The sequence below is a fragment of the Babylonia areolata genome, chromosome 8 (assembly GCF_041734735.1).
Source record: "Babylonia areolata isolate BAREFJ2019XMU chromosome 8, ASM4173473v1, whole genome shotgun sequence".
Classification (NCBI taxonomy): domain Eukaryota; kingdom Metazoa; phylum Mollusca; class Gastropoda; order Neogastropoda; family Buccinidae; genus Babylonia; species Babylonia areolata.
Window position 1 is genome coordinate 43,969,174 of NC_134883.1, and position 25,010 is coordinate 43,994,183.

Here is a 25,010-nt window from a genome sequence, read left to right on the forward strand (position 1 = left end):
CTTCATCCCCCCAAAAAAAGAGTATGATTATCACGTCAAGACAAAAGCATCAAGAAAATCCCCTTGTTCTCACCCTGAATGTCGATGATACCTCCATAGATCAAGTTCGCGAGCACCGCGTCTTGGGAGTCATAATTGATGAAGAACTGAAATGGCAAGCTCACATTGATTCTGTCTGTAAAAGGTTGGCACGCAGTCTGTTTTTACTCAATCAGCTCAAACCTTACATAAACAATGAAACTCGCAAAATGTTCTTCCACGCTCACTGTCTTTCTCACGTCAACTATGCATCTGTTGTCTGGAGCTGTGCTGAAGATGTTCATCTTAAACTAAATTCTCGCCACAAGAGAGCAGCCAGATTAATTCTACCAGATCACTCAGTGTCAACGTTAGAAAAGCAAGCCAGATTAAATATCCTTCCACTTAAAAACCAGCTAGAATTCAACAAAGCATTACTCATGTACAAAATACACAATAACTTGGCACCACAATATCTCAAACACCTGCTTACACGAGCCTCATGCCGATACGGCTCTAACAAACACATTTTGCCACTTACCCGAACTGATTTGTTCAAAACTAGTTTTGCATTTTCGGGTACAGCCCTGTGGAACTCCCTTCCTTTGCACATACAAACGGGCGGTTCTCTTCCTATTTTCTAATCAAGTCTGGACATTAAACAACAATATTCAGTGTTGTTGGGTTTTTTTCTTTCTCTCTCTCGTGTGTGCATGTGCGTGTCACCACCACCATCATCATCATCGTCATCAACATCATTTTCTTCTTCGTCTTCTCCTTCATCATCATCATCATCTTCTTCTTCTCTCTCTCTCTCTCTGCCTCTCTCTCTCTGTGTCTGTCTGTCTCTGTCTCAGTTCAGTTATCCGGGAGGCGTTACAAAGTTCGGACAAGTCCATAATTTACACGTTATACCACATCTGCAAAGCAGATGCCTGACCAGCAGCTTATCCCAACGCGCCTAGTCAGGCCTTGAGGGAAAATAGAAATAAGTGAAACAAGACACAAAAAATAATTGATATATAGTTATGAAATCAATGAACTGATCAATAGAAAATAGTAAATAGAAATGAATAAATGACATAAAATTAAGATATAAAAAAGTAATGAATAATAATTATGAAATTGATAAGTGAATAGAAAAAAAAAAGAAAAAAAAATGTGTAGCCTGTCAGCTCGCTCATTTCCCTTAACGTAACACACGACCTGGGCAGTATGACCTTGTACGTTTTTGAATCTGAAAGTTGCGCGTTGCCTCATATCACTCTGGACTCCCCATTCCACTTTCAATTTTTTTTTGTAGGAGGTTCATTGTGTCAGTCAGAATCGTGGCATAATCACACACACACACACACACACAAACACACACACACACACAAGGAAAAAAAGAAGCAATTTTTATTTCGAATGATGAACAGTCTCTGGTTTTAATGAAACAAATATGAAAACAAGGAGGTGAATGTGAAAAACGAAGCTGATTTTTTAAAATTTTTTACTCGTCTGTGTTTTTGGGCGTTTTCCCGGCTTTAAGGCGGAAGTGATAACAGTGTCATTGGTTCGCTGTCAGTGTCACATGATCGATATGTTTGGGGTGTGTGACCCCTCTTGGGCTTTTTGGCCAGTCTTACTAGAAATCATTTAAGGTCTGTACCAGTCAGGCATTGAATGTATGCATATAAATTTGTGTACCTATCAGAGTGGATTTATTTTACAGAAATTTGCTGCAGATAACACACAGTGTTGCCTATGCGCCAAGTGCCTGCTGGACACAGACTTCAGTTTATCTTCTCCACCGATTGACGTGACACTGAGATTTTCCTATCAAACCTGGGAGAAAGGGCGAAATCGGAATTTGAAGCCGGACCTTATGGACACTCTACCAGCAGAAAAAAACGTCTTAACTCTCTCCATACGAACGGCGAAAGAGAAGACGTTAACAGCGTTTCACCCCAATTACCACCATCAAAATATTGCAAGTGGAAGGCTCTCATACTGAAGAGGTGAATGTTGACAAAGAATACCACAATTCTGACGACGGAAGCTAAAGATTGGGTCATTAAGACACCCACTGGACATCCGAGGGGTCTGTGTAGAGGAGAAGAGAGGACTGGCCGTACTGAGTGAGTTAACTATTCTCCGTCCTTCCTCTTTTCTCGCTGAAATTACCAACCGCCATGTCATCATTCTTATGCTGATGACACTCAACTCCAGAAGAGTGATACCTCTGAAAAACTGTCATCATTCTTATGCTGATGACACTCAACTCCAGAAGAGTGATACCTCTGAAAAACTGTCATCATTCTTATGCTGATGACACTCAACTCCAGAAGAGTGATACATCTGAAAAATTGTCGTCGCTCTTGCAAGAAACATTCAACTGCTTCCTGGACATACAAAACTGGATGACTCTAAATAAGTTACTATTGAACGCGGACAAAACTGAAGCAATGGTCATAGGAACTAAACAAAAACTGCCTTCCATCACAACTGACATATTCAAACTTGGCAGTACATCCATCCTTCTTTCCAGTTCAGTCAGGAACCTCGGTGTTGTCCTTGACAACACACTGTTTATGCAAAAATTTATCAGTCAGACATGTCAATCCTGCTACTGTCAATTCCGGCGCATCGGTTCCGTCCGGAAATATCCGTCCACTGAAGCAACAGCTAGACTTGTCGTTTCTTTCATTCTCTCTCGCTTGACTACTGTAACTCTATTGTCTGGTTTGCCTGCTTCATCCATTCAGTCCCTTCAGCGCATACAAAACTCTGCTTCCCGACTCGCTCACAGAAAGAAAATTGAGATCTGAGCACATCACTCCTCTTTTGCAACATCTCCACTGGTTCCCTGTCTCACACAGAATAAAGTACAAGATCAGCACTCTGTGTTATAAATCTATTCACAACTCTGCCCCTTCCTATCTCTGTGGCTGCCTTCACTTCTACACTCGATCTCGCTCTCTACGATCGGCTTCGGATCCACTCTGTTTACGGATACCCAGAAATTAACACTCGACTGTTGGTCGCCGTTCTTTTTCTGTCTCTGGACCTTGTAATTGGAAGGAACTTCCTCTTTCGCTTCGTCACGTTTCCACACTCAGCTCTGTCAAGTCTGGCCTTAAAACCCACCTCTTCCCAAAATAGCCTCCCTTACCTGTATCTTCCTTGTCTTCAGTTTTTGCAGTTTTACAGTTATGTATGCATTTGAATGATTGATGCGAAAGCACTTTTATTTGTCTCTGCACAAGATTCAGCGCTATATAAATATAATAATAAATATTATTATTGAAATCGTTACCAAGACGCATTTGCCTGGCATAGAGTGCTGAAAGGCTTCCAAGAAGCAATGCCTCACCCACAACACCCCGTGTGTTCTCGGATTCAATCATCTTTTTTTTGTTTTGTATATTGTTGCTCATAGTCTAGCCGACCGCACACGTCCATATCAGGATTGTCAAACCATACAAATGCCCAACCGCGTCAACACAGATCTGTCACATCGACCAAAACAAAAACAGAAAAAAAAACCCACGGAGACAAACCCACAAAACACTGTTCATGACACATTATCCTAACCTTAGGGCAGATAAGACCAGGCCGTACTAAGGACGTCAGCCCTTCCGCTTAATTTATCATCCCCAGATTACAAAGAGAAAAAAAACAACATTTTGACTACAGCCTAGAACTTCCTGCTTGTAAGAGCTGAGCCACCACTGACAGCAGTCTTAGTGCAGTGCTTTGAGTAAAGGGACATAAATATCCCCTACCCACCCAACATTGGCAATATCAGGGGCATGATCCTCAACCCAAACCTCCCTCTGTGACTGGGAAGACCTGCATGGGAGTTGAGGCATGACCTTGCTTCGCCTTTGTCTCCTTACAGATTGATTTCATTGGTCAAGTCCTCAAGTCAAGTGGAGTGCAGTGCATACCGACCAAGTCAGGACAGTTTCCACGCTTCGAGCCCGAAAAGAGAAAAGAAAACGAAGTCATCAGTATGGAACGCGGGAAAAAAAAACATAGAAAAAGAAAAAAAAAGACGAAATCAAACGTCAGAACTGACGCAAACAATGCAAAAGACGTCAGGACTGAAGCAAAACAAAGTTACAAAATTGTTTCACTTGTTAATTTAGCGACATTCTTTTACAAAGTCCAGTAGATTTCTGTAATTGTACTTAGATATTCATTTCAAATTCCACCCTACATCTACCCAGGTTCCCCCAACTCACCGTTAATTCCTCTCCCCCTCCTCTCCTAAACGATAACACTCAAATGTCAAAATCGATACTCTAACAAAATTCATCAACAAAGTTACAGAAAGCCTCATTAAAGCAACCATGCAACAAACAATATCTACAGAGGTCGGAAAAAAAAACAAGTTTCGGCGAGACAGAACTAAAACCTGGTAGATTTGTCAAGTCAACCGTCACATTCAGCGCGAAAGGTTGTCATGGTACAATATATATGGGGGAAAAAAATTTATCCGCACCACATGACCACAACTTTCGAGTCAGGTACCTCCCTGAACCCCAAAGATTTATGCAAACATTGCGACGGCTGGTTATCATCTTGTATACGAACGTAGACTTCTCCGCGGTCAAAATATTTCTGAGCCAGCTGGGTCACGATGACCTTGGCATAACCTTTCCTGCGGAATTCAGGATTCACGTAGAGCAATCCCATGGTGCCACCGCTCTTGCCAGTCATGTGACCCACGTGTTGGCCGGTTTCGGTTTCCAGATACACTGAGGGGAAGTCTTGGATCCATGTTCGGACGAAAGCCTCAGTGGCATTGGAGCCGAACTTCCAAGTGGAGATGATGACACCGACATCAGCAGTGGTGGCAGACCGTAGCTTCACTCCCTCTGGAGCAGGGCTGTCACAAATCAACAAAGAAAGCACCGGCGAACTCTTGTCTAGGTAAGCAGCTGTTCATAGACTGTATCAAATAGAATCGTGTGCTCTTTCATCGAAGTTTGCAAAAGTAATTTTGACATTCTGTTTGTTGAACACTGTTTACAGAACCTTGGATTCTGTTCGTAGACAACAGTTCGCAATAGCTTGCATTCTTTTTGCAGACAACAAATATGGTCAGATAAAAATATGTATAAACTGTTGTGATGAAAAAAAAAAAAAAAAAAAAAAAATCAAATATGTCACGTATTATATGAGAATAAATTGATTTGACATAGAAATATATAATGTATTATGAGACATTAAAAAAATTGCTCGGGTTTAAATTATAAAACTTTCTTCAGTCCCTTTTTTCTTTATGAAGTGAATCTGTGTTTCTGTGTAGATTATATCAAATTGACATAAGTTTACAGTTGGGCCAACAGCAAAGTGAGAGCTGTATTGTCGACGGTTTCTCCATTGCAATGGGAAAATCATTTAAAGTTTAGTCTTTTGTGAAGGACTATATGACTCTCAAACTAGATGGCAAAATTGGACTGGCTCTTAGTACTACAGCCGTGGGGGCTACTTGGCCTTTTGGGAACCATCCCAATGCCGACTGTCCTAAAACCCTCTTGGCTGAGAGAGTGGGGATGTAACTTGGGCAAGACACTCTCCAGTGTAATCAAATTATAGCCCATATAGCCGCCTCTGTTATTCAGGTTGTCATAGTCGGACACGACTGACTGTCATACATATTGGAAAGGGGAGTGGTCGCTTGATTTATGCGGAACTTATTTGTCATAGGGGTGTGTTCGTTTATAGTTCGTTTATTTATTTATAGTCTGTTCATCTAAGATGATGATATTAGACTGAAAATAAATGATATTATTATTATTATTTGGATTATTATCATTTCTGTCATAATGATGATTGTTATTATTAATTAGAAATCGACATTTCTGTATATTCGAATAAAAAGGGGGGCGGTTGAGGTGGAGGGGGGGGGCAAGGGAGGGGGGGGACTAAGAAAGGAAGAAGAAGAAGAAGAAGAAGAAGAGAGAGAGAGAGAGAGAGAGAGAACACAATGTGGAAAAGATACAGTACAAAATGTAAAATGGAGAGGGTGAGTGTGAGTGTTTGGAGAAAGAAAAAACATAATACTGGAAGGGTGTGCGTGAGAGGCGGGGCGGGGAAGCGGGATTAGGACAAAAAAATTATCAATAATCAAATATTGTATGCACTACTTCTGTAGATTATTATTTGAAAAGAGGTTCATGTCGGGACCTACAATAAACAACCAGCTGGACTGTTCAACATATAACTAGCTAACTTTAATAAAGAACAGTTTGAAGTATATAACTTTTTCAAAAAAATGTTAACATTTGAAACTGGTAACACGTGTTCCGTAATTTCTGGAGGCAAAAAAGGTTTCATTACTAAACAGCTGGTTAAAACGTGCTCTACCGTTAAACGTCCCTTGCAAATGCGTTCAATATTTTCACAATATTTTGTGTATGGGGCATTTAGTAATAACCTAAATGCCATGCTCTTAACAGCCCTGCCAGTTTTCTTTTAGCATTTAATAAGGCAGAAGTGTTAACTTCTAAAGATAGGGGTGTGTGTCATGCTGAGAGTATCTAATATTTCAAAATCCTTTTACATTCTGTTTAATTTATTTGACACAATTCTGCATTGAAAAAACATACCCCCCCCCAACACACACACAGTCAGTCAGACAGATAGACACACACAGACACACACACACACGCGCGCGCACGTCAGTCACACACACACACACACACACACACACACACACACACACACACCAGAAACTTTACATTGGTGGTAGATCACGTCTCGTGGCTTTCCACATGGTGCATGGGAACAGTTGGGAAGACTTCCCCATCTCTGTAGCGGTCTGAACCACTGCCTTCTGGTTGACTGTCACTACTCAAGGAAAAAGAAAAAGAAACAAAGTACTGTGAGCAGAATCAGAACCTCTGCATCCTCTTTGTTGACTGGATAAAGACATTTGATATCGTCAGTGGGGAGGGTTTGTGGGGTGTCCTATCCAAGCTAGGCTGCCCACCGAAGTTTGACCAGATTACCTTATCATTCCAAGATGGCATGATGCCTCTTACTTTACTTACTCAGGCCCTTCGCTCCCTGTGGAGCAGAGACCGTTAACGACGTTTCTCCACCGAACTCAACTCTGGGCTGTCTTTTCTGCATCCCTCCAGCTGGATCCCAGCCTTCATAAATCCGCTTCAGTGTCCCTCCTCCAACAGTTCTTAGTCCGTCCTCTCTTCCTTCCCACCTGGGGGTTCCAGGTCAGGGCCTGGTGTGTAGTGCTGGATGGTGATTTCCTCAAGGTATGGCCAGTCCATTCCCTCTTCCGTCTCAGGATCTGTTGTTCCACTGAGTCCTGTTTCCCTCTTTGCAACAGGTCCTCGTTTCTAATTTTGTTTGACCAACGGTTCGCACTGTGGAAAACGGTGATGTGTCGGGCCCACCACGCCCAGTCTCCAATGGCGTCTCACTCGCCATTCACTGCACTGCCTGTCCCACAGGGAGCTCTGACGTTTTGGGAGATGCGTCTTCAGGACTTTGACCAGAAGTATCAATCCTGCAGAAACAGTAGACGAGACCTATCATCTGCTATTGCCAGCCCACAATGAAACCACGTGTGTGTGTGTGTGTGTGTGTGTGTGTGTGTGTGTCTGCCTTGGGGATGTGTTCTCGTTTCCAGACTTGCTGACGTCTTTACCACTCGTGACGGACTTCCATGATGATTACTTTGTATAGAATTGTATCACATTTTGTCACAACAGATTTTTCCGTGTGAAATTCTGGCTGCTCTCCTCAAGGAGAGCGCGTTGCAGGACCCCCCCCCCCCCCCCCCCCCCCCCCCCCTTTTTTTTTTTATCGATGATGATCATGATGATCGTTTTTATTTCTATCATTATTATTGTGGTTATTGTTTTTGTTGTTGTTGTTATTCAGGTCTTTAAAAATCAAAGCAAAACTTGGTGTTGCAGAACTTGGTGAACCATAAAACCATGAGCACAGGCGCCGTGTGCGTGTTACAAGAAAAAGAAGACAAGATACCAGAACACTGCGTCAGGCCCATAAAAAATCCTGAGGGTAGTATTCAGTGTGCACATACATATTATTGTACTTAGGTGTAGAGCTTGTGGAGAGGGAGGGGATTGAGTGAGTAAAGGAGACACAGAGAGAGTGAGAGGGTGTGTGTGTGTGTATGTATACCATGCCTCTCTTTCAGGGAATATGATTTTGTGTGAAGCCATCATGTATGTGTAATATATGTTGCATGGTCGTGTAGGTGTTTGAACATGCCATTGGGAAGAAGACAGATTAAAAACATTAGGAAAGAAAAAAAGAAAGAAAAGACAACAGAAAGGAGAAAAATGATGATGGAAGGAAAAAAAGAAAAAAAAAGAAGACAAGACAGAAACTCACCGGAAAGCGTGACGTATTTGTTCCACTCCAGAACAGATGGGTCTTTGAGCAGACTGCTCAGTGCGTCGTCACTCAGCCCCCAGATACCCTCCACAAGCTCTAATGCCGCTGACGGCTTGCCTTGCCCGCCTCGTACCATCTGAAAAAAAACAAAAACAAAAATAACACAAAAAACAAAAACAACAACTTGCTCTCATATAAACAGACATACTCAGACACAGACAGACAGAAAGAAAGAAACACCCCCCCAGGTATATATATATATATATATATATATATATATATAGAGAGAGAGAGAGAGAGAGAGAGAGAGGGAGAGAATATATATAATTACACACACACAACAACTTGCTCTCATATAAACAGACATACTCAGACACAGACAGACAGACAGAAAGAACCCCCCCCCCCACACACACAGGTATATATATATATATATATATATATATATATATGTGTGTGTGTGTGTGTGTGTGTGTGTGTGTGTGTGGAGAGAGAGAGAGAGAGAGAGAGAGAGAGAATATATGTAATTACACACACACACACACACACACACACATATATATATATATATTGACAGATGAATATATATATATATATATTCAGAGAGAGAGAGGTTCTGTTCCCTTCGTTTTCTTATCGTCATTGTCGATGGATTCGTAATAAAAAAAATAAAAAACAAAAACAAAGAAAGAAACGTAAACACTCACCTGTTCAGTATTCACCTTGGAAACAGCGGCCTGTGGATGTGGCCACCTGTCTACAAAGAACTCCAGTTCTGGGTACTGACCTCCCAGGTGATTTTGTAGGTCACAGTGAACCTGAACACACACACACACACACACACACACATTATCAGTGCCATGAAAGAATCATCGTTTCATTGGAAGATCATTTTTGAAGTGAGTCTATGTTTTAACCCGGTGTTCGGTTGTCTCTCTGTGTGTGTGTGTGTGTGTGTGTGTGTCCGTGGTAAACTTTAACATTGACATTTTCTCTGCAAATACTTTGTCAGTTGGCACCAAATTAGGCATAAAAATAGGAAAAACTCAGTTCTCTCCAGTCATCTTGTTTAAAACAATATTGCACCTCTGGGATGGGCACACCAAAAAAAAAAAAAAAAAAAAAAAAAAAAAGCCTAATTAAATGCAAACTGCATTTACTGTTTTATTTATATTTTTTGTATTCCCTAAACTTGGCACTTTGATCTGATATTCTGACCCAACAACAAGAGCAGTCATTATTATCATTTTTTGTTCAAACAGGAACTTCTTTTGCTAAGCATGTAAGTTATATTTATTTTGCAAACGTTTTGGTGCAGGTAGTAAAAAAGAGAAATTACTCTGTAATTAATGCCAGGGGACTTAATTCGAATCTGGTTAAGACTTTTTCTTCTTCTTTTTTTTCTTTTTTTAACGCGAAGCTTTATAATAACAAATACAGAACACATTTTAACAATTAGATTTTTTTTTAAGTGTATCACAACACAAGTGAGTCTTGAAGGCCTTGCCTCTCTTGTTTGTATTGTCAGCAACACTGTCAGTTACTACCATCTTTTGTCTATACCCAGATTTGTGGACGATTTTGTGTGTGTGTGTGTCACTCCTTTTGACAGAGTGGGCGATGCTTTTTTCTAAGTTTTGGATGAAATGCAGTCAAGTTTACATGTACACTTTTCAACTTGCGTCAGTCAAGTTTGATCATTGTGAAAATTATCTTTTTCGTCCGGTTTTTCTCTCCTTGTTATGCACTTTGCCAATTTTTTTTTAATACTATGAATATAACGAGATCAGCTTTTCAAAACAAATTAACAATATTTTGTTCTTCAGTCTGATTGAACTGTATTTAGTTATTGCAATATTCTGTTTTTAAGGTTTGAATAAAATACTGTCAGTTGTTTTGCAGAATCTATAGAAGAAAGCTTAGGCCTATCATTAATTTCTGTACATAATCTAGAGATTATTGGAGACTTTTTTTCCCCTGGTGATCTACTTAACTCTCTCCATACGAACGGCGAAAGAGACGACGTTAACAGCGTTTCTCCCCTGAATTACCACCATCAAAATATTACAAGCGGAAGGCTCTTACACTGAAGAGGTGAATGTTGACAAAGAATACCACAATTCTGACGACGGAAACTAAAGGTTGGGTCATTCAGACACCCACTGGACATCCGAGGGGTCTGGCCGTACCGAGTGAATTAACGTAAACTTACCTTATAACTGTGTGGAAGATGCTGCTCAAGCAAGGGCAGCAACTGTGGCAGTTGAGTCTTGGACAGCTTTGTAGCCATTGTATTTTCTGAAAAGACACACACGCGTACGAAGGCACATGGAGAGAGAGAGACATCTACATGGTTTATTGTTTAGGCTTTTCTGCCCGTGACAACAGGGGTAAGGTGGGGGGCGGGGGGAGGGGGGTGTGCGGGGGGCGTGGGGGGGGGGGACTTCCGTGTTAACATCCATTATAAAGAACAAAGTCAATATATGAACAGCAGTTTCAGTTTCAGTAGCTCAAGGAGGCGTCACTGCGTTCGGACAAATCCATAATTTATTATACGCTACACCACATCTGCCAAGCAGATGCCTGACCAGCAGCGTAACCCAACGCGCTTGAGAAAAAACAACAACCCATAAATAAATAAGGGGTGAATAAATAATAGATAAATACATAAAAAAAAAAAAAAACTACCACTACTAATAATATGTATAAGGCGGAAAAACTTGATGAAGTCATCTATAAGTTACATAAATAATTTATGAACAGCAAACAAAGGGTAGAGTAGGAGAGAAAGGACAGACAGAGTGAGGCACAGAGAGAGAGCGAGGGGGACAGAGAGGAGAAGAAAAAGACAAAAGATAGAGGAGAGAGAGACAGAGAGAGCGAGCGAGAGACACAGACACAGACAGAGAGAGACAAAGAAAGACACAGACAGACAGACAGACAGACAATGACGGTGTGTCATTGACGAGTATGTTTTATACATGAAGACCATTTGCTCCATTGGTTAGTTAGTTATAAGGGTATAAATCAAGTATTTTTTAATGTCTAATATCAAATTTTGACACTGTTTTTGTAAAGAGTGCAGTGATTAAAAGCACTCCCTCTGAATTTAGGATATCCATGAACACCGAAACTAATCATTAGTCAATCATATTTCTGCATGCGTCAGGTCGTTTTATAGGAAAAACAGCAGATATCTATGGAAACATTATGTGTGTAAACAAGATCCTTTTTACGTTCTACACCCAAACTTCGATCCACAAAGTTCTATGTTCGCAATAGCCGAGTGGTTAAAGCGTTGGGCTTTCAATCTGAGGGTCCCGGGTTCGAATTTCGGTAGCGCCGTCTGGTGGGTAAAGGGTGAAGATTTTTTTCCGATCCTCCAGGTCAACATATGTGCCTGAACCCCCTTCGTGTGTAAACGCATGCAGTAGATCAAATACGCACGTTAAAGATCCTGTAATCCATGTCAGTGTACGGTGGGTTATAGAAAACAGAGCACATGCCCAGCATGCACACCCCGAAAACGGCGTATGGCTGCCTACATGGCAGGGTAAATAAACAAAACAACAACAAAACAACAACAAAAACAAACAAACAAACAAACAAACAAAAACCCCCAACTAAAACGAAAACAAAAAACAAACTCCAAAACAAAAAACAAAACAACCCCCTCCAAAAAAAAACAAAACAACAACAAACAAAACACAAACGATCAAACACGTAAAATGTTGTATGTCTGTCTGAGTGCGTATGTGTGCGTGCCTGAAATCTGATTGAATGGTACGAATGATGAGCGCCCAGTGGCAGCCATCACCCAGTTTGCTCTACCCAGGTAGACAGCCTGTTGTGCAAATGACCCCGAGTTTGTAAAGCGCTTAGAGCTTGGTCTCCGACAGAGGATAGGCGCTATGTAAGTATCTATATCATATCATAATTATCATCCATATCATGTACATGTGAAGACTCCAACAGGGAGGAAGAAAAACTAACACAAAATGGATATCGATACTCACACCAGAGTCTGGCAACAGGAGCAGGGGCCCGGAACAGACACGTACACATCACCTCACTGGTCACATCCCTCTGAAATTCATGCTGTGTGTGTGTGTGTTGTGTGTGTTGTGTGTGTGTGTGTGTGTGTGTTGTGTGTTGTGTGTGTGTGTGTGTGAGACAAAGAAACAGAAAGAGAAAACTGACATTGTGAGGGGAGCTACACACACACACACACACACACACAGAGAGAGAGAGAGAGAGAGAGAGAGAGAGAGAGAGAGCGCTTTAAAATCACTCTCACTGTGTGTGTGTGTGTGTGTGTGTGTGTGTGTGTGATATAAAGACAGATGATTAGTTTTTCCCCCCGTCTTTTTCTTTTCTTTTTAACGAAATAAACATAACGCCTCCACTTAAAAACGAAATTAATATTTCACAGGAAACGTGTATGTGTCAGAAGTGACAGAAACACAGAAGCGCTACATTATCAACACATGTTGGCATCGGCATTACAAAAAATGAACTGCTTGTAATTAGATATGTAGCGCTTATACGTTAATTAACTGACATCGCGAAACGGAGCAGTAATAATAATATGTTCGCTCTTTACAAAGAAGGAAAATACTTCATTCATTGCAGGTCCTTGATATGAGATAGGCCTGATATACAAAAAAGATGCTGTCTCTGTGGAATGCTAAATCATATATATATATATATATATATATATATATATATATGTGTGTGTGTGTGTGTGTGTGTGTGGGCAGGGGGGACACAGAGATATATTTTACACCACGATACGCTACAACATGCCACATGCACACAGCACTTTTTTTTATTTCTTTATTACTGAAACGTGCAGAAGGGTACCTCGAGTATAAAAAAAAAATCAGAAAAAAAAATCGTGGTACACAGTCCAAGGTTATGTGTGAAACTAAGCGATGCAACTCTTTTCCACAATCAACCATGAGTGCATCTGTACCTTTAGGTTGACATCGAAATCTTTTGTTTGAGTACTTCGTGCAGCAGAGTGCACAACATAGCTCTGCCTTCGCGCTGGCTCGACAAGATGGCGTCTCCAACAACTTCAGCGAGTAATGAGAGCCAAAACAGATGGCGAAATGCACGCGTTTCATTGATAGACAGTGGTAGAAGCTGTTAAGACGGGTGTTTCTGGCATTGAAGAAGAAGGTAACAATGTATAGATAGAAACTGGGTGGATCCATGACAGTAATGTGAAAGACGAAGGTACCGAAAGTGTTCATGACAGTGAGGAACATGACTCGTCGACGATGAAGCAGACGACACTTTTGGTGATTTTTTTTTTCTGTCCAACATGTGATAGATAAGTCAATAACGAAGTGAGTACTTTCAAACTTTGCACGTTATTAGTCCATTCTGTTTTACATATGGCCGCGAAATCTCAAATGCATATGTGCATTCTTTATCTAGAATATTTCTCCTAACCCATACAAACGGCCAGTGTAGAGAGAACAATGGGTGTTTCAGAGGATGCATTAGTGAAGCACAAAGGACTCGAACAAAGGCTTTTGAAAACAGCCTAAAGTGACATGCACTTGTAAATGGCTGTAGAACAAAGCTGTACCACTTTGTTCCGCACACAACCTTCGATATATGCACCACGAATTTTTTTTTAAACTCAAGGTACGCAATAACACAAAATCGCTGTGCACACAAGTAGGCCACAGCGTGTCATAGTATGTTTTACTTGCAGTTCTTTACGCATGTTCCATATGTGCGGGTGTACATGGCGTGTGTACGTACAGATGTGTGCGAGTGGGTGAGTTGGGGGGGGCTGCGGGGTGGGAGGGGGGGGGGGGGGGGTCGGCCGAGGGGTAGGGGGCGGGGGAGGGTAGGATGGTTTTGGTGCTCAGCTGGTGTGTTGGAGAGAAAACCACTGTCACTGGGTGAAGGTGAGCGCGAGTCAAAACAACAGACAATTTGCTGGTGTACTGATCTGGGTTGCTCGCTTGTTTACTCAGTGTTGGTGCAACACACACACACACACACACGCACACAATCACACACATGTACACAAGCATACACATAACCGTGTGCACACACATATTCAGACACACACACACACACACATACACACACACACACACATACACACACACACACAGAGACACACACACAGAGACACACACGCGCACGTTTAATCACACATTTGATCGCGGGCGTGCACACACACACTCGACCACACACACACACACACACACACACACACGATTGCTCACCACGGCACGGCACACTCAGTCGTACGCACACATGTACTCAGACACACACGCAAACACATACACACATACGTCACACACACACACACACACACACACATACACACCCACACGCTTGCTCGCTAGCGCACACACACGCACTCACACACACACACACACACACACACACACACACACACACACACACACACACACACATATATATATATATATATATATATATATATATATAAGATAAGAATAACTTTATTATCTCCAACTGGAGAAATTGGTCAGGTGCATTATCACAACATAGACAAGTAAACAACATGGGGACCATAACTATAAAAGTCAACAACAGCTTTTACGAATATTACGAAGATACAAATGTAAAAAAAAAAATCTTATACACCGTTTCATACATACATCCACACACTGCAGGTAATAACCAGTATTCTTAATATAAATACAGAAAAAATTATGAAACATTATTTGAATATAATTATAAAAATAGCCTACTATACTGCACATTGATTATAATAGACAGATAAGAATAAAGATACGTTACGGAAAACCGCAACCAGATAATCAGCACACACCCGTACCCACCCACCCCACACCCACCCCACACACGCGGATTACTTGATTAAACAAGAGTAATAAACATATGTTCTCAAATAAAAGCATTTCACATATTCGCTTAAAAAAACAACAAAAAAAAAAAAAAAAAAAACAAACAAAAAAACACACAAAAACATTGCAATTAATTATTACATCGTAATTATTAACAGAAATATATTTTGAATATGGACATTAGCATTAGACATACTCCATTGTACATTCCTCCTACATATTGCACATTATTCCTCCTACATATTGCACATTCATTATAACCAATTGTCACGTTTTTAAGCTCAGTAAACACACACACACACACACACACACACACACACACACACACACACATATATATATATATATATATATATGTATAAAGAGAGAGAGAGTAAACATATAATTACATGTCAGTGCCTGAACAGACCATTCGCTGTGGTGTGCGGATACACAGACGGTGGCTGGCTGAGCGGAGACGCGAAGGAACGGTAAGTGCGCTTGAAAACTGGGACAAGTGGGAGAGAACTGCGCTTCAGAAAACCAGATCGCCCGATTTTGGTTAACTACATTTGCAAGTAAGTCAGTATCAGTATCAGTATCAGTAGCTCAAGGAGGCGTCACTGCGTTCGGACAAATCCATATACGCTACACCACATCTGCCAAGCAGATGCCTGACCAGTAGCGTTGCTCAACGCGCTTAGTCAGTAAGTAGATAGGCAGGTAGGCAAGTAAGTAGGTAGGTAGGCAGGCAGGTAGGTCGGTCGGTCGGTCGATAAGTAAGTAAGTGTGCGTGTGTGTGTGTGTGTGTGTGTGTGTGTGTGAAGGTCGGTCGGTAGGGAAGTAAGTAAATGTGTGTGTGTGTGTGTGTGTGTGTGTGTGTGTGTGTGTGTGAAGTAAATATGTATGTATGTATATTAAGTAAGTATGTAAGTATATGTGTATGTTACCACATTTGGCTCTTAACTGCAGGTAGAAAAAGAAGCAGTTGTGGATGCAATGGCACACTTTAAGATATGATTAGATTGCATATGATATCACCGTTCTGTTTGTCTGCCTGTCTGTCCGTCTTTCTGTGTCTATGTGTCTGTTCACGTTTAAAAAAAAAGTCTATTGACAAGATGTGACATTAGACATGAAAACGATTTATATATCATTCATTAACTAACCATTGGAACAATTGTTCTAAATGTCAAAACATTGTTGATGAATGGTACATCATTGGAGTTTGAAAGATTCACTGATTAACGAATACTCTCTCCCTCCCTCCCTCCCCCCCCCTCTCTCTCCCTAAGTACTATCGACAGCCATGTTTATTCAAGCTGAGTTTATTATTGTCATCCACGATACTTGCTGATATATGGAATCTGGCATTGTTTTCACACCAGGCATTTAAATTTCGGGATATCGTAACATCTTAAGCTGCTGTACTTCATTGCAGCGTTTATGTAATATGTGTACTTATTGTGGTTGGTTATATATTTTCATTTTGTTTGTTATTACTTATATTGTCACTTACCCCTTCATAAGGGGCCTAGGCCTATTGATGAATAAATAATCTGAATCTGAATCTCTCTCTCTCTCTCTCTCTCTCTCTCTCTGTACGTGTGCATGCGTGCCATTGTACGACTGTGTCAGTGTTCGTCTTTTTGTTTTTTTCCTTTTTCCTTTATCAGAAAATAAAATGGCCACAAAGCTCTCTGAGGCTCAACTGCCACAACTGCTGCCTCTGCAGATTATCCCTTTGGCATGTTTTTTTTTCTCTCTCCATAAATCCTCTGATAAAGTGCATATCACAAGTAAGTCTTGAAGGCCTTGCCTCTCTCGTCTTTCTTTTTCTCTTGTCAGAAAATAAAATGGCCACAAAGCTCTCTGAGGCTCAACTGCCACAACTGCTGCCTCTGCAGATTATCCCTTTGGCATGTTTTTTTTTTCTCTCTCCATAAATCCTCTGATAAAGTGCATATCACAAGTAAGTCTTGAAGGCCTTGCCTCTCTCGTCTTTCTTTTTCTCTTGTCAGAAAATAAAATGGCCACAAAGCTCTCTGAGGCTCAACTGCCACAACTGCTGCCTCTGCAGATTATCCCTTTGGCATGTTTTTTTTTTTTCTCTCTCCATAAATCCTCTGATAAAGTGCATATCACAAGTAAGTCTTGAAGGCCTTGCCTCTCTCGTCTTTCTTTTTCTCTTGTCAGAAAATAAAATGGCCACAAAGCTCTCTGAGGCTCAACTGCCACAACTGCTGCCTCTGCAGATTATCCCTTTGGCATGTTTTTTTTTTTTCTCTCTCCATAAATCCTCTGATAAAGTGCATATCACAAGTAAGTCTTGAAGGCCTTGCCTCTCTCGTCTTTCTTTTTCTCTTGTCAGAAAATAAAATGGCCACAAAGCTCTCTGAGGCTCAACTGCCACAACTGCTGCCTCTGCAGATTATCCCTTTGGCATGTTTTTTTTTCTCTCTCTCCATAAATCCTCTGATGAAGTGCATATCACAAGTAAGTCTTGAAGGCCTTGCCTCTCTCGTCTTTCTTTTTCTCTTGTCAGAAAATAAAATGGCCACAAAGCTCTCTGAGGCTCAACTGCCACAACTGCTGCCTCTGTTGGAGCGGCACCTTCCTCACAGTGTTAAGGTATGTCTACGGTAAAGAAGTGTTGGAGTAAAGTGTTGGCCTAGCGGTAACGCGTCCGCCAAGGAAGCGAGAGAATCTGAGCACGCTGGTTCGAACCCCCACCGTCGCCAGTATTTTCTACCTTGATTGGTGGCCTGGACGCTAGTCGTTCGGATGATAACGTAAAGCAAGGTCCCGTATGCAACATGTGCGTAGCGCATGTAAAAGAACCCATGACAACAAAAGAGTTGTCCCTGACAAAATTCTGTAGACGAGTCCACTTTAACAGGAAAACAAATGAAATTGAAGACAGAAAAAAAACCAGGGTGTCGCGCTCCCTGGGAAGAACAGTCTGAATTTCACAAAGAGAAATCTGTAGTGACAAAAAAAGTAATACTATAGAAGACAAAAAGAAAACAGGTCTTGAATAAGATTTTGTCTCTAGATTCTGTAAAACAATAGGCTTGATTTTGCAAAACAACTGACAGTATTTTATTCAAAATTTCAGAACAGAAAAAAGCACTAACTGACTACATTTGTTTCAACCTAAGAACGAAATAATTCTTTTGGGTATAATATTTTGTTTTGAAAATCTGATTACATTTTTTAAAAATTGACACAGTGCACAATCAGGAAAAACGGGATTAACTCTCTCCATACGAACGGCGAAAGAGACGACGTTAACAGCGTTTCATCCTAATTACCATCATCAAAATATTGCAAGCGGAACGCTCTTATACTGAAGAGGTGAATGTTGACAAAGAATATCACAGTTCTGATGACGGAAGCTAAAGGTTGGGTCATTCAGACAACCAGTGGACATCCGAGGGGTCTGTGTAGAGGAGAAGAGAGGACTGGCCGTACTGAGTGAGTTAAAAAAGATGATTTTTTTCATTTGAATTAAATGAATCCATACAAGTAGGCAGGTGTACTCGACTGCATTTTGTACAAATCTTTACAGAAGAAAGTAATTTGCATTGAATACATGGAAAACATACCTTAAAGTTTTATCCACCAATCTGAGTGGAGAGGGCACACAGAAAAGTGAGTCATCAACAGTATTGCTGACATGACAACAACAACAACAACAACATCAATAACAAAAATACCTTTTCCCAGACGGTTTATAAATCACAACCCACCAACATAATTATCCACTCCCCCTCCACACAGAGACACACACGCACTTAAAAGCGAAATGCATTTCTCGTTCAAGCTTTAGCGTAAATGAAATATGTTACTGGTATAATACTATTGTATGCATCAGTGTCTCTAAGCATGCATGTTTGCGTGTGTGCGTACCTCTGTGTGTGTGTGTGTGTGTGTGTGTGTGTGTGTGTGTGTTCAGGTTCACTTTGACCTGAAGGCTCACCTGGGAGGTCAGTACCCAGACCTGGAGTTCTTTGTGGACAGGTGGCCTCACCCTCAGGCCGTTGTTGCCAAGGTGAACACTGAACAGGTGGGTGCTTGTCTTTCTTTCTTTGGGTTTTGTGTAACGAATCCATCAACAATGATGATAAGAAGTGTGTGTGTGTGTGTGTGTGTGTGTGTGTGTGTGTGTGTGTGTGTGTGTGTGTGTGTGTGTGTTTGAAAGCGCACGTTTAATTGCGCGTGTCACTTTTTGTCTTTTTTGTTTTCTTTTTTTGGACCAACCTTTCAGATGGAAGGCACGGAATTAGAGCTAGTGGACGGTGTCTGGGGGCTGAATGACGACGCACTGAGCAGTCTACACACACACACACACACATATATATATATATATATATATATATATATATATACATACCTGTGTGTGGGGAAGGGGGGGGTCTTTCTTTCTGTCGGTGTCTGAGTATGTCTGTTTATATGAGAGCAAGTTGTTATTTTTGTTTTTTGTGTTATTTTTGTTTTTGTTTTTTTCAGATGGTACGAGGCGGGCAAGGCAAGCCGTCAGCGGCATTAGAGCTTGTGGAGGGTGTCTGGGGGCTGAGTGACGACGCACTGAGCAGTCTGCTCAAAGACCCATCTGTTCTGGAGTGGAACAAATACGTCATGCTTTCCGGTGAGTTTCTGTCTTGTCTTTTCTTTTTCTTGTAACACACACACGGCGCCTGTGCTCATGGTTTTATGGTTCACCAAGTTCTGCAACACCATGTTCTGCAACACCAAGTTCTGCAACACCAAGTTTTGCTTTGATTTTTAAAGACCCGAATAACAACAACAAAAACGAAATCAATAGCCACAATGATAGAAATAATAACGATCATCATGATCATCATCAAGGAGAAAATGGTGGTCCTGCACTGTAGCAACGCGCTCTCCTTGGGGAGAGCAGCCAGAATTTCACACGAAAAAATCTGTTGTGACAAAATGTGATACAATTCTATACAAAGTAATCATCATGGAAGTCTTTTTCTTATATCCTTGAGCAGTGACAGGCAACCAGAAGGCAGTGGTTCAGACCGCTACAGAGATGGGGAAGTCTTCCCAACTGTTCCCATGCACCACGTGGAAAGCCACGAGACGTGATCTGCCACCAATGTAAAGTTTCTCTCTGTGTGTGTGCGTGTGTGCGTGCGTGTGTGTTTGTTTATATTTGTTTTTCAACACTTAGAAAAAATATGCAGAATGTAAACGTATTTCAAAACGTCATTTACTTTCAGCATGGCACAAACTCTTGTGACAAACAAGCTCTGCATCAGTCAGCCGTCCATTCCTCCTGCCCAACATGCACACAAATACACACCTGCTCAGAAAAGGAAAGAGGAAATGGTGAAATGATAATTCAACCAAGGAGTCAGTCTGTATACTTTTAACACAACACTTGTGGCAGAATGATTGAGACGCTCATCTGCCAATAAAGTGTCTCTTGAGTATGTGGGATCGATTCCTACTATCGCCCTTTCTCCCAGGATCGACAGGAAAAATCAAACTGAGCATGTAGTCTTTCGGATGAGACGATAAACCAAGGCCCTGTGTGCAGCATGCACTTAGCGCTCTGGAACCTACAGCAACAGAAGGGTTGCACTCTGGGAAAAGTATGTAAGAGAAATCCACTCTGATAGGCACACACACACACACACACACACACACACACACACACATATATGCATGCGCTCAAGGACTGACTAAGTGCGTTGGGTTATAATGCTGATTTGGTGCAGCGTATATAGATTTGTCCGAACGCAGTGACGTCACTTTTAGAAACTGAAACTGAAAACTGTTTCCATCGTAACAGTTTACCTTCATACAATGAATATTGTTTGTATACTTCTCACCTGAAAAGAGAATGCAAGCTTCTGCGAGCATTTGCCAACTCCAATGAATTGCGGACACAATCCCATTTGATACAGAACATTTCGCTCGTTCGTTTATTTATTTATAGTCTGTTCATCTAAGATGATAATATTAGACTGAAAATAAATGATATCATTATTTGGATCATTATCATTCCCATCATAATGATGATTGTTAGTATTAATTAGAAATCTACATTTCTGTAGAACATTTCGCCTTTTCTGAACAAACACCTGTTTACCTACCAGAGTTCTTGCTTTGTTAATTTGTGACAGCCCTGCTCCAGAGGGAGTGAAGCTACGGTCTGCCACCAGTGCTGATGTTGGTGTCATCATCTCCATGTCCAAGTTTGTTTCTTATGGTATTGGGGCTTTCGTCCAAGCATGGGTCCAAGATTTCCCGTCAGTGTATCTGGAAACAGACTCCGGCTTACACGTGGGTCACATGATAGGCATGGGTGGTGGGATCTTGGGATTGCTCCATGTGAATCCTGAATTCCGCAGGAAAGGTTACGCCAAGGTCATCGTGACCCAGCTGGCTCAGAAATATTTTGACCGTGGAGAGGACGTCTACGTCCAGATAGAAGAAGATAACCTGCCCTCGCAAAGTTTGCACAAATCTTTGGGATTTAAGGAGATGTCTGACTCGAAAGTTGTGTGGATTTGGTGTGAATGATCTTGTTATCGGAAAATGAACATGTAGTCATTCAGATGATACGATAAACCAAGGCCTGTGTGCAGCACGCACTTAGTGCACTGAAACAGATCCCACGGCAACAAAAGGGCTGCCCTCTGGTAAAAGTATGTAAAACAAATCCACTCAGATAGGTACACACACACACATTTATATATATATATATATATATGCATGTGCTCAAGTACTGACTAAGTGCGTTGGGTTATGATGCTGACTATTAGATTCGGTGCAGTGTATATAGATTTGTCTGAACGCAGTGACGTCTCTTTTAGAAACTGAAACTGAAAACTGTTTCCATATAACAGTTTACCTTCATACAATGAATATTGTTTGTATACTTCTCACCTGAAAAGAGAATGCAAGCTTCTGTGAGCATTTGCCAACTCCAATGAATTGCGCACACAATCCCATTTGATATAGAACATTTCACCTTTTCTGAACGAACACCTGTTTACCTACCAGAGTTCTTGCTTTGTTAATTTGTGACAGCCCTGCTCCAGAGGGAGTGAAGCTACGGTCTGCCACCAGTGCTGATGTTGGTGTCATCATCTCCATGTCCAAGTTTGTTTCTTATGGTATTGGGGCTTTCGTCCATGCATGGGTCCAAGATTTCCCGTCAGTGTATCTGGAAACAGACTCCGGCCAACACGTGGGTCACATGATAGGCATGGGCGGTGGGATCTTGGGATTCCTCCACGTGAATCCTGAATTCCGCAGGAAAGGTTACGCCAAGGTCATCGTGACCCAGCTGGCTCAGAAATATTTTGACCGTGGAGAGGACGTCTACGTCGAGATAGAAGAAGATAACCTGCCCTCGCAAAGTTTGCACAAATCTTCGGGATTTAAGGAGATGTCTGACTCGAAATTTGTGTTCGTTTGTGTGGATGATCTTGTTATCGATAAACGATTGTGAAGAGAGTGTGACATTACTCCCAGTAAGTGAATGGTAACTTAAAGCCATTGATTAGCGCTTCCCTTCAGCTTTGCACACATGTGTACAGAACTTTGTGTAACCTTTCACATACGCAGTGGGTGACTATCACTCACAACCGTTGTTTTTGTCCACTAATTCACGTGATTTCAATGCTGCTTCCACGAAATTTGATGACTTGTTAGTAAAACATCATGTTACCTGTCCACTAAAGCTTGTTTGTGTACATAACAAAAAATCAAATAAATGATAAACATTACAGTTGATATTTACTGCCCAGGACTTTTTAGAATTTTGTTTTAACATGTGTGTTTTTACACAGACTTATGTGTATCTTTTCGAACGTGCACACACAGACACACACACACACACACACACACACAGAGATCATTTCAGTTATCACCCCGATTTATGTAGGATAAATGAAGTAGATATTTTTTCATCCTTTGAACAGTGTAATGTACTTTGCCTTTTTGTGTGCAACAAATCGCCTATGAACAGCAATTCTCGCTTTGGGAAACCAATAGTATACTCATTCTGTGTCTAATGAAGACTTCTGCCATTTGTTCTTGTTTACCTGCTCATAGTTACTAGTCTTTGCATAAAGAATGTGCATCTCTCTCTCTCTACTGTTACATATTCCCCACAAATTTAGGGTCCAGTTACTCTGTTCAAACTTTGGTAAGATTCTTAGATTAGGATTTGCATATTCAGTCTAATATCATTATCTTAGATGAGCAGGCTATAAATAAATAAACGAACAGAATTTGCATAACTGTTATAAAATCAGAACTATATTTCTCCAGTGTCACTTCCAGAAGTTCCAGAAAAAAATGGTATGCTTTAATACCAAACCACATTGAATTCCCTATTGTTGATGTTATTATCTACTCTTTTCTTCATATGGGTCTTGAAACTTGTGAAAACTGAATAGATTTTGTTTTGTATTTTGTATTTTTACACAGAACACATAAACAGATTTCAGTTTCCCTCATACGGTTGATATTTACTGCACATAACTGTTCAAAACATTTAAAGAAAAGTATTTGTTTTGTTTTTTCAAGGCTGACATGTATGACAAACACCACTGCTGAACCTGGCTAGATCAGTAGCAAACATTTTATGTTTGCCTTGACAGTGTTGACAATGTCAACACGTTGATAAAATGTTGTGCTTCATTGTTTAGTCAGCACTGATGCAAACGCTTTTCCTGTGAGAGATGCATTTTATGTTGTAAGCAGCGCTGTTGTGTTGATTTCTTAAAGGGAGGAGAATACAATATATATTAAAAAAAAAAGAAAAAAAGAAAGAAAGTTGATGTTGCCTATGAGCTGACGCAGAAGTGTCTGTTTCAATGTCAGCTCATGTTGTTGCTGGTAAGAGTATTACCCATTGTGTGTCCATGTCCTTATGTCCTGTTGTAGGCTTTCTTTTCAGATGATTTGGACCTAGAACTTTGGACATCAAAAGTTGGATATTGAAGGTACAAGTGATCTTGTATTATACACCATTAGACTTTCATAGATATCTGATGTTGTTTTTGTAAATAATCTGACGCAAGCAGAAATGTACTTGACTGACTTGTTTTAGTGGTCGCTGACCTTTTTTTAAAATTCAGTGTGTGTGTGTGTGTGTGTGTGTGTGTGTGTGTGTGTGCGTGCGTGTGTGTGTGTGTGTGTGTGTGTGTGTGTGTGTGTGTGAGAATTTGTGCGCAGTAACGGCATACATGCTAAATGAAAACAACACTTTCGTCATGAAAATGACTTTTCAAAAATGCTTCAAAAACAGCACATACTATACTCGTGATTAAACAATTCACACACAGCGTCGTAAACTCTCCACTTTGACGGAGAGAACAATTGTCATGTTATCTGGGCTGACTCAGACATCATGTGAGATTCCACACCAATTAATTCATGATCACGATAATGAAAGACAAGAGGAGTGTACGCACACACACACACACAAACACACACACGCAAACACACGCACGCACGCACGCACGCACATGTATATGTTTGTTGTTGTTTTTTTTTTTACCGATCTTCGCGCACGACGTTATGCATACATGCAAACAGGAGTACGCTCTGCAACAGCATGCACCTGTAAACAAGCATGCGTGTTGACAAGAGATGAGCGTGCATGGGTTTCTTCTTCTTCTTCTTCTTTTTCTTCTTCTTCTTCGTTCGTGGGCTGCAACTCCCACGTACACTCGTATGTACACGAGTGGGCTTTTACGCGTATGACCCTTTTTACCC

General features: G+C 41.0%; 4 protein-coding genes across 26 annotated transcripts in view; 3 read left to right on the top strand and 1 right to left on the bottom strand.

Moving 5' to 3' along the window:
* The window catches only part of LOC143284848 (glycine N-acyltransferase-like), a 16,360-nt gene extending 15,667 nt beyond the window's left edge, over positions 1-693 (top strand). For all 7 annotated transcript variants that reach the window (XM_076591943.1, XM_076591945.1, XM_076591942.1 and 4 more), the window contains one exon: positions 1-693. This exon is cut by the window's left edge and continues 1,961 nt beyond it. The gene's annotated coding sequence lies outside the window, so the exon portion shown is untranslated.
* LOC143284850 (glycine N-acyltransferase-like protein 3) overlaps positions 1-15,729 on the bottom strand; it is a 16,259-nt gene extending 530 nt beyond the window's left edge. Inside the window, exons 1-7 of one of the 3 annotated variants that reach the window (XM_076591951.1) lie at positions 15,650-15,729; positions 12,414-12,495; positions 10,610-10,695; positions 9,105-9,215; positions 8,395-8,533; positions 6,753-6,861; positions 1-4,894 (exon numbers count right to left, since the gene is read on the bottom strand). The exon at positions 1-4,894 is cut by the window's left edge and continues 530 nt beyond it. In XM_076591951.1, coding sequence (XP_076448066.1) covers positions 4,498-4,894; positions 6,753-6,861; positions 8,395-8,533; positions 9,105-9,215; positions 10,610-10,687 — 834 coding nt within the window. In that variant the 5' untranslated portion in view covers positions 10,688-10,695; positions 12,414-12,495; positions 15,650-15,729 and the 3' untranslated portion in view covers positions 1-4,497. Of the gene's footprint in view, positions 4,895-6,752; positions 6,865-8,394; positions 8,534-9,104; positions 9,216-10,609; positions 10,696-12,413; positions 12,496-15,649 lie in introns of all 3 variants that reach the window. The other 2 variants (XM_076591949.1, XM_076591950.1) reach the window with 2 other exon arrangements.
* LOC143284847 (glycine N-acyltransferase-like) lies at positions 13,421-22,428 on the top strand. 15 transcript variants are annotated; one of them, XM_076591928.1, is made up of 7 exons: positions 13,423-13,751; positions 15,657-15,730; positions 16,916-17,870; positions 19,198-19,308; positions 19,752-19,890; positions 20,261-20,369; positions 21,401-22,428. In XM_076591928.1, the coding sequence occupies exons 3-7, from the start codon at positions 17,619-17,621 to the stop codon at positions 21,798-21,800; spliced, it is 1,011 nt and encodes a 336-aa protein (XP_076448043.1). In that variant the 5' UTR covers positions 13,423-13,751; positions 15,657-15,730; positions 16,916-17,618; the 3' UTR covers positions 21,801-22,428. The 15 variants fall into 15 exon arrangements, with proteins under 15 accessions (XP_076448046.1, XP_076448054.1, XP_076448043.1 ...); XM_076591926.1 differs by having other exon boundaries at positions 15,668-15,730; XM_076591933.1 differs by having other exon boundaries at positions 15,668-15,730; positions 17,785-17,870.
* LOC143285297 (uncharacterized) lies at positions 21,816-24,337 on the top strand. The gene is made up of 2 exons (XM_076592560.1): positions 21,816-21,823; positions 22,311-24,337. Exons 1-2 carry the CDS (start codon positions 21,816-21,818, stop codon positions 22,732-22,734), a joined length of 432 nt encoding a protein of 143 aa, XP_076448675.1. The 3' UTR covers positions 22,735-24,337.
* The last annotated feature ends 673 nt before the right edge of the window (positions 24,338-25,010 follow it).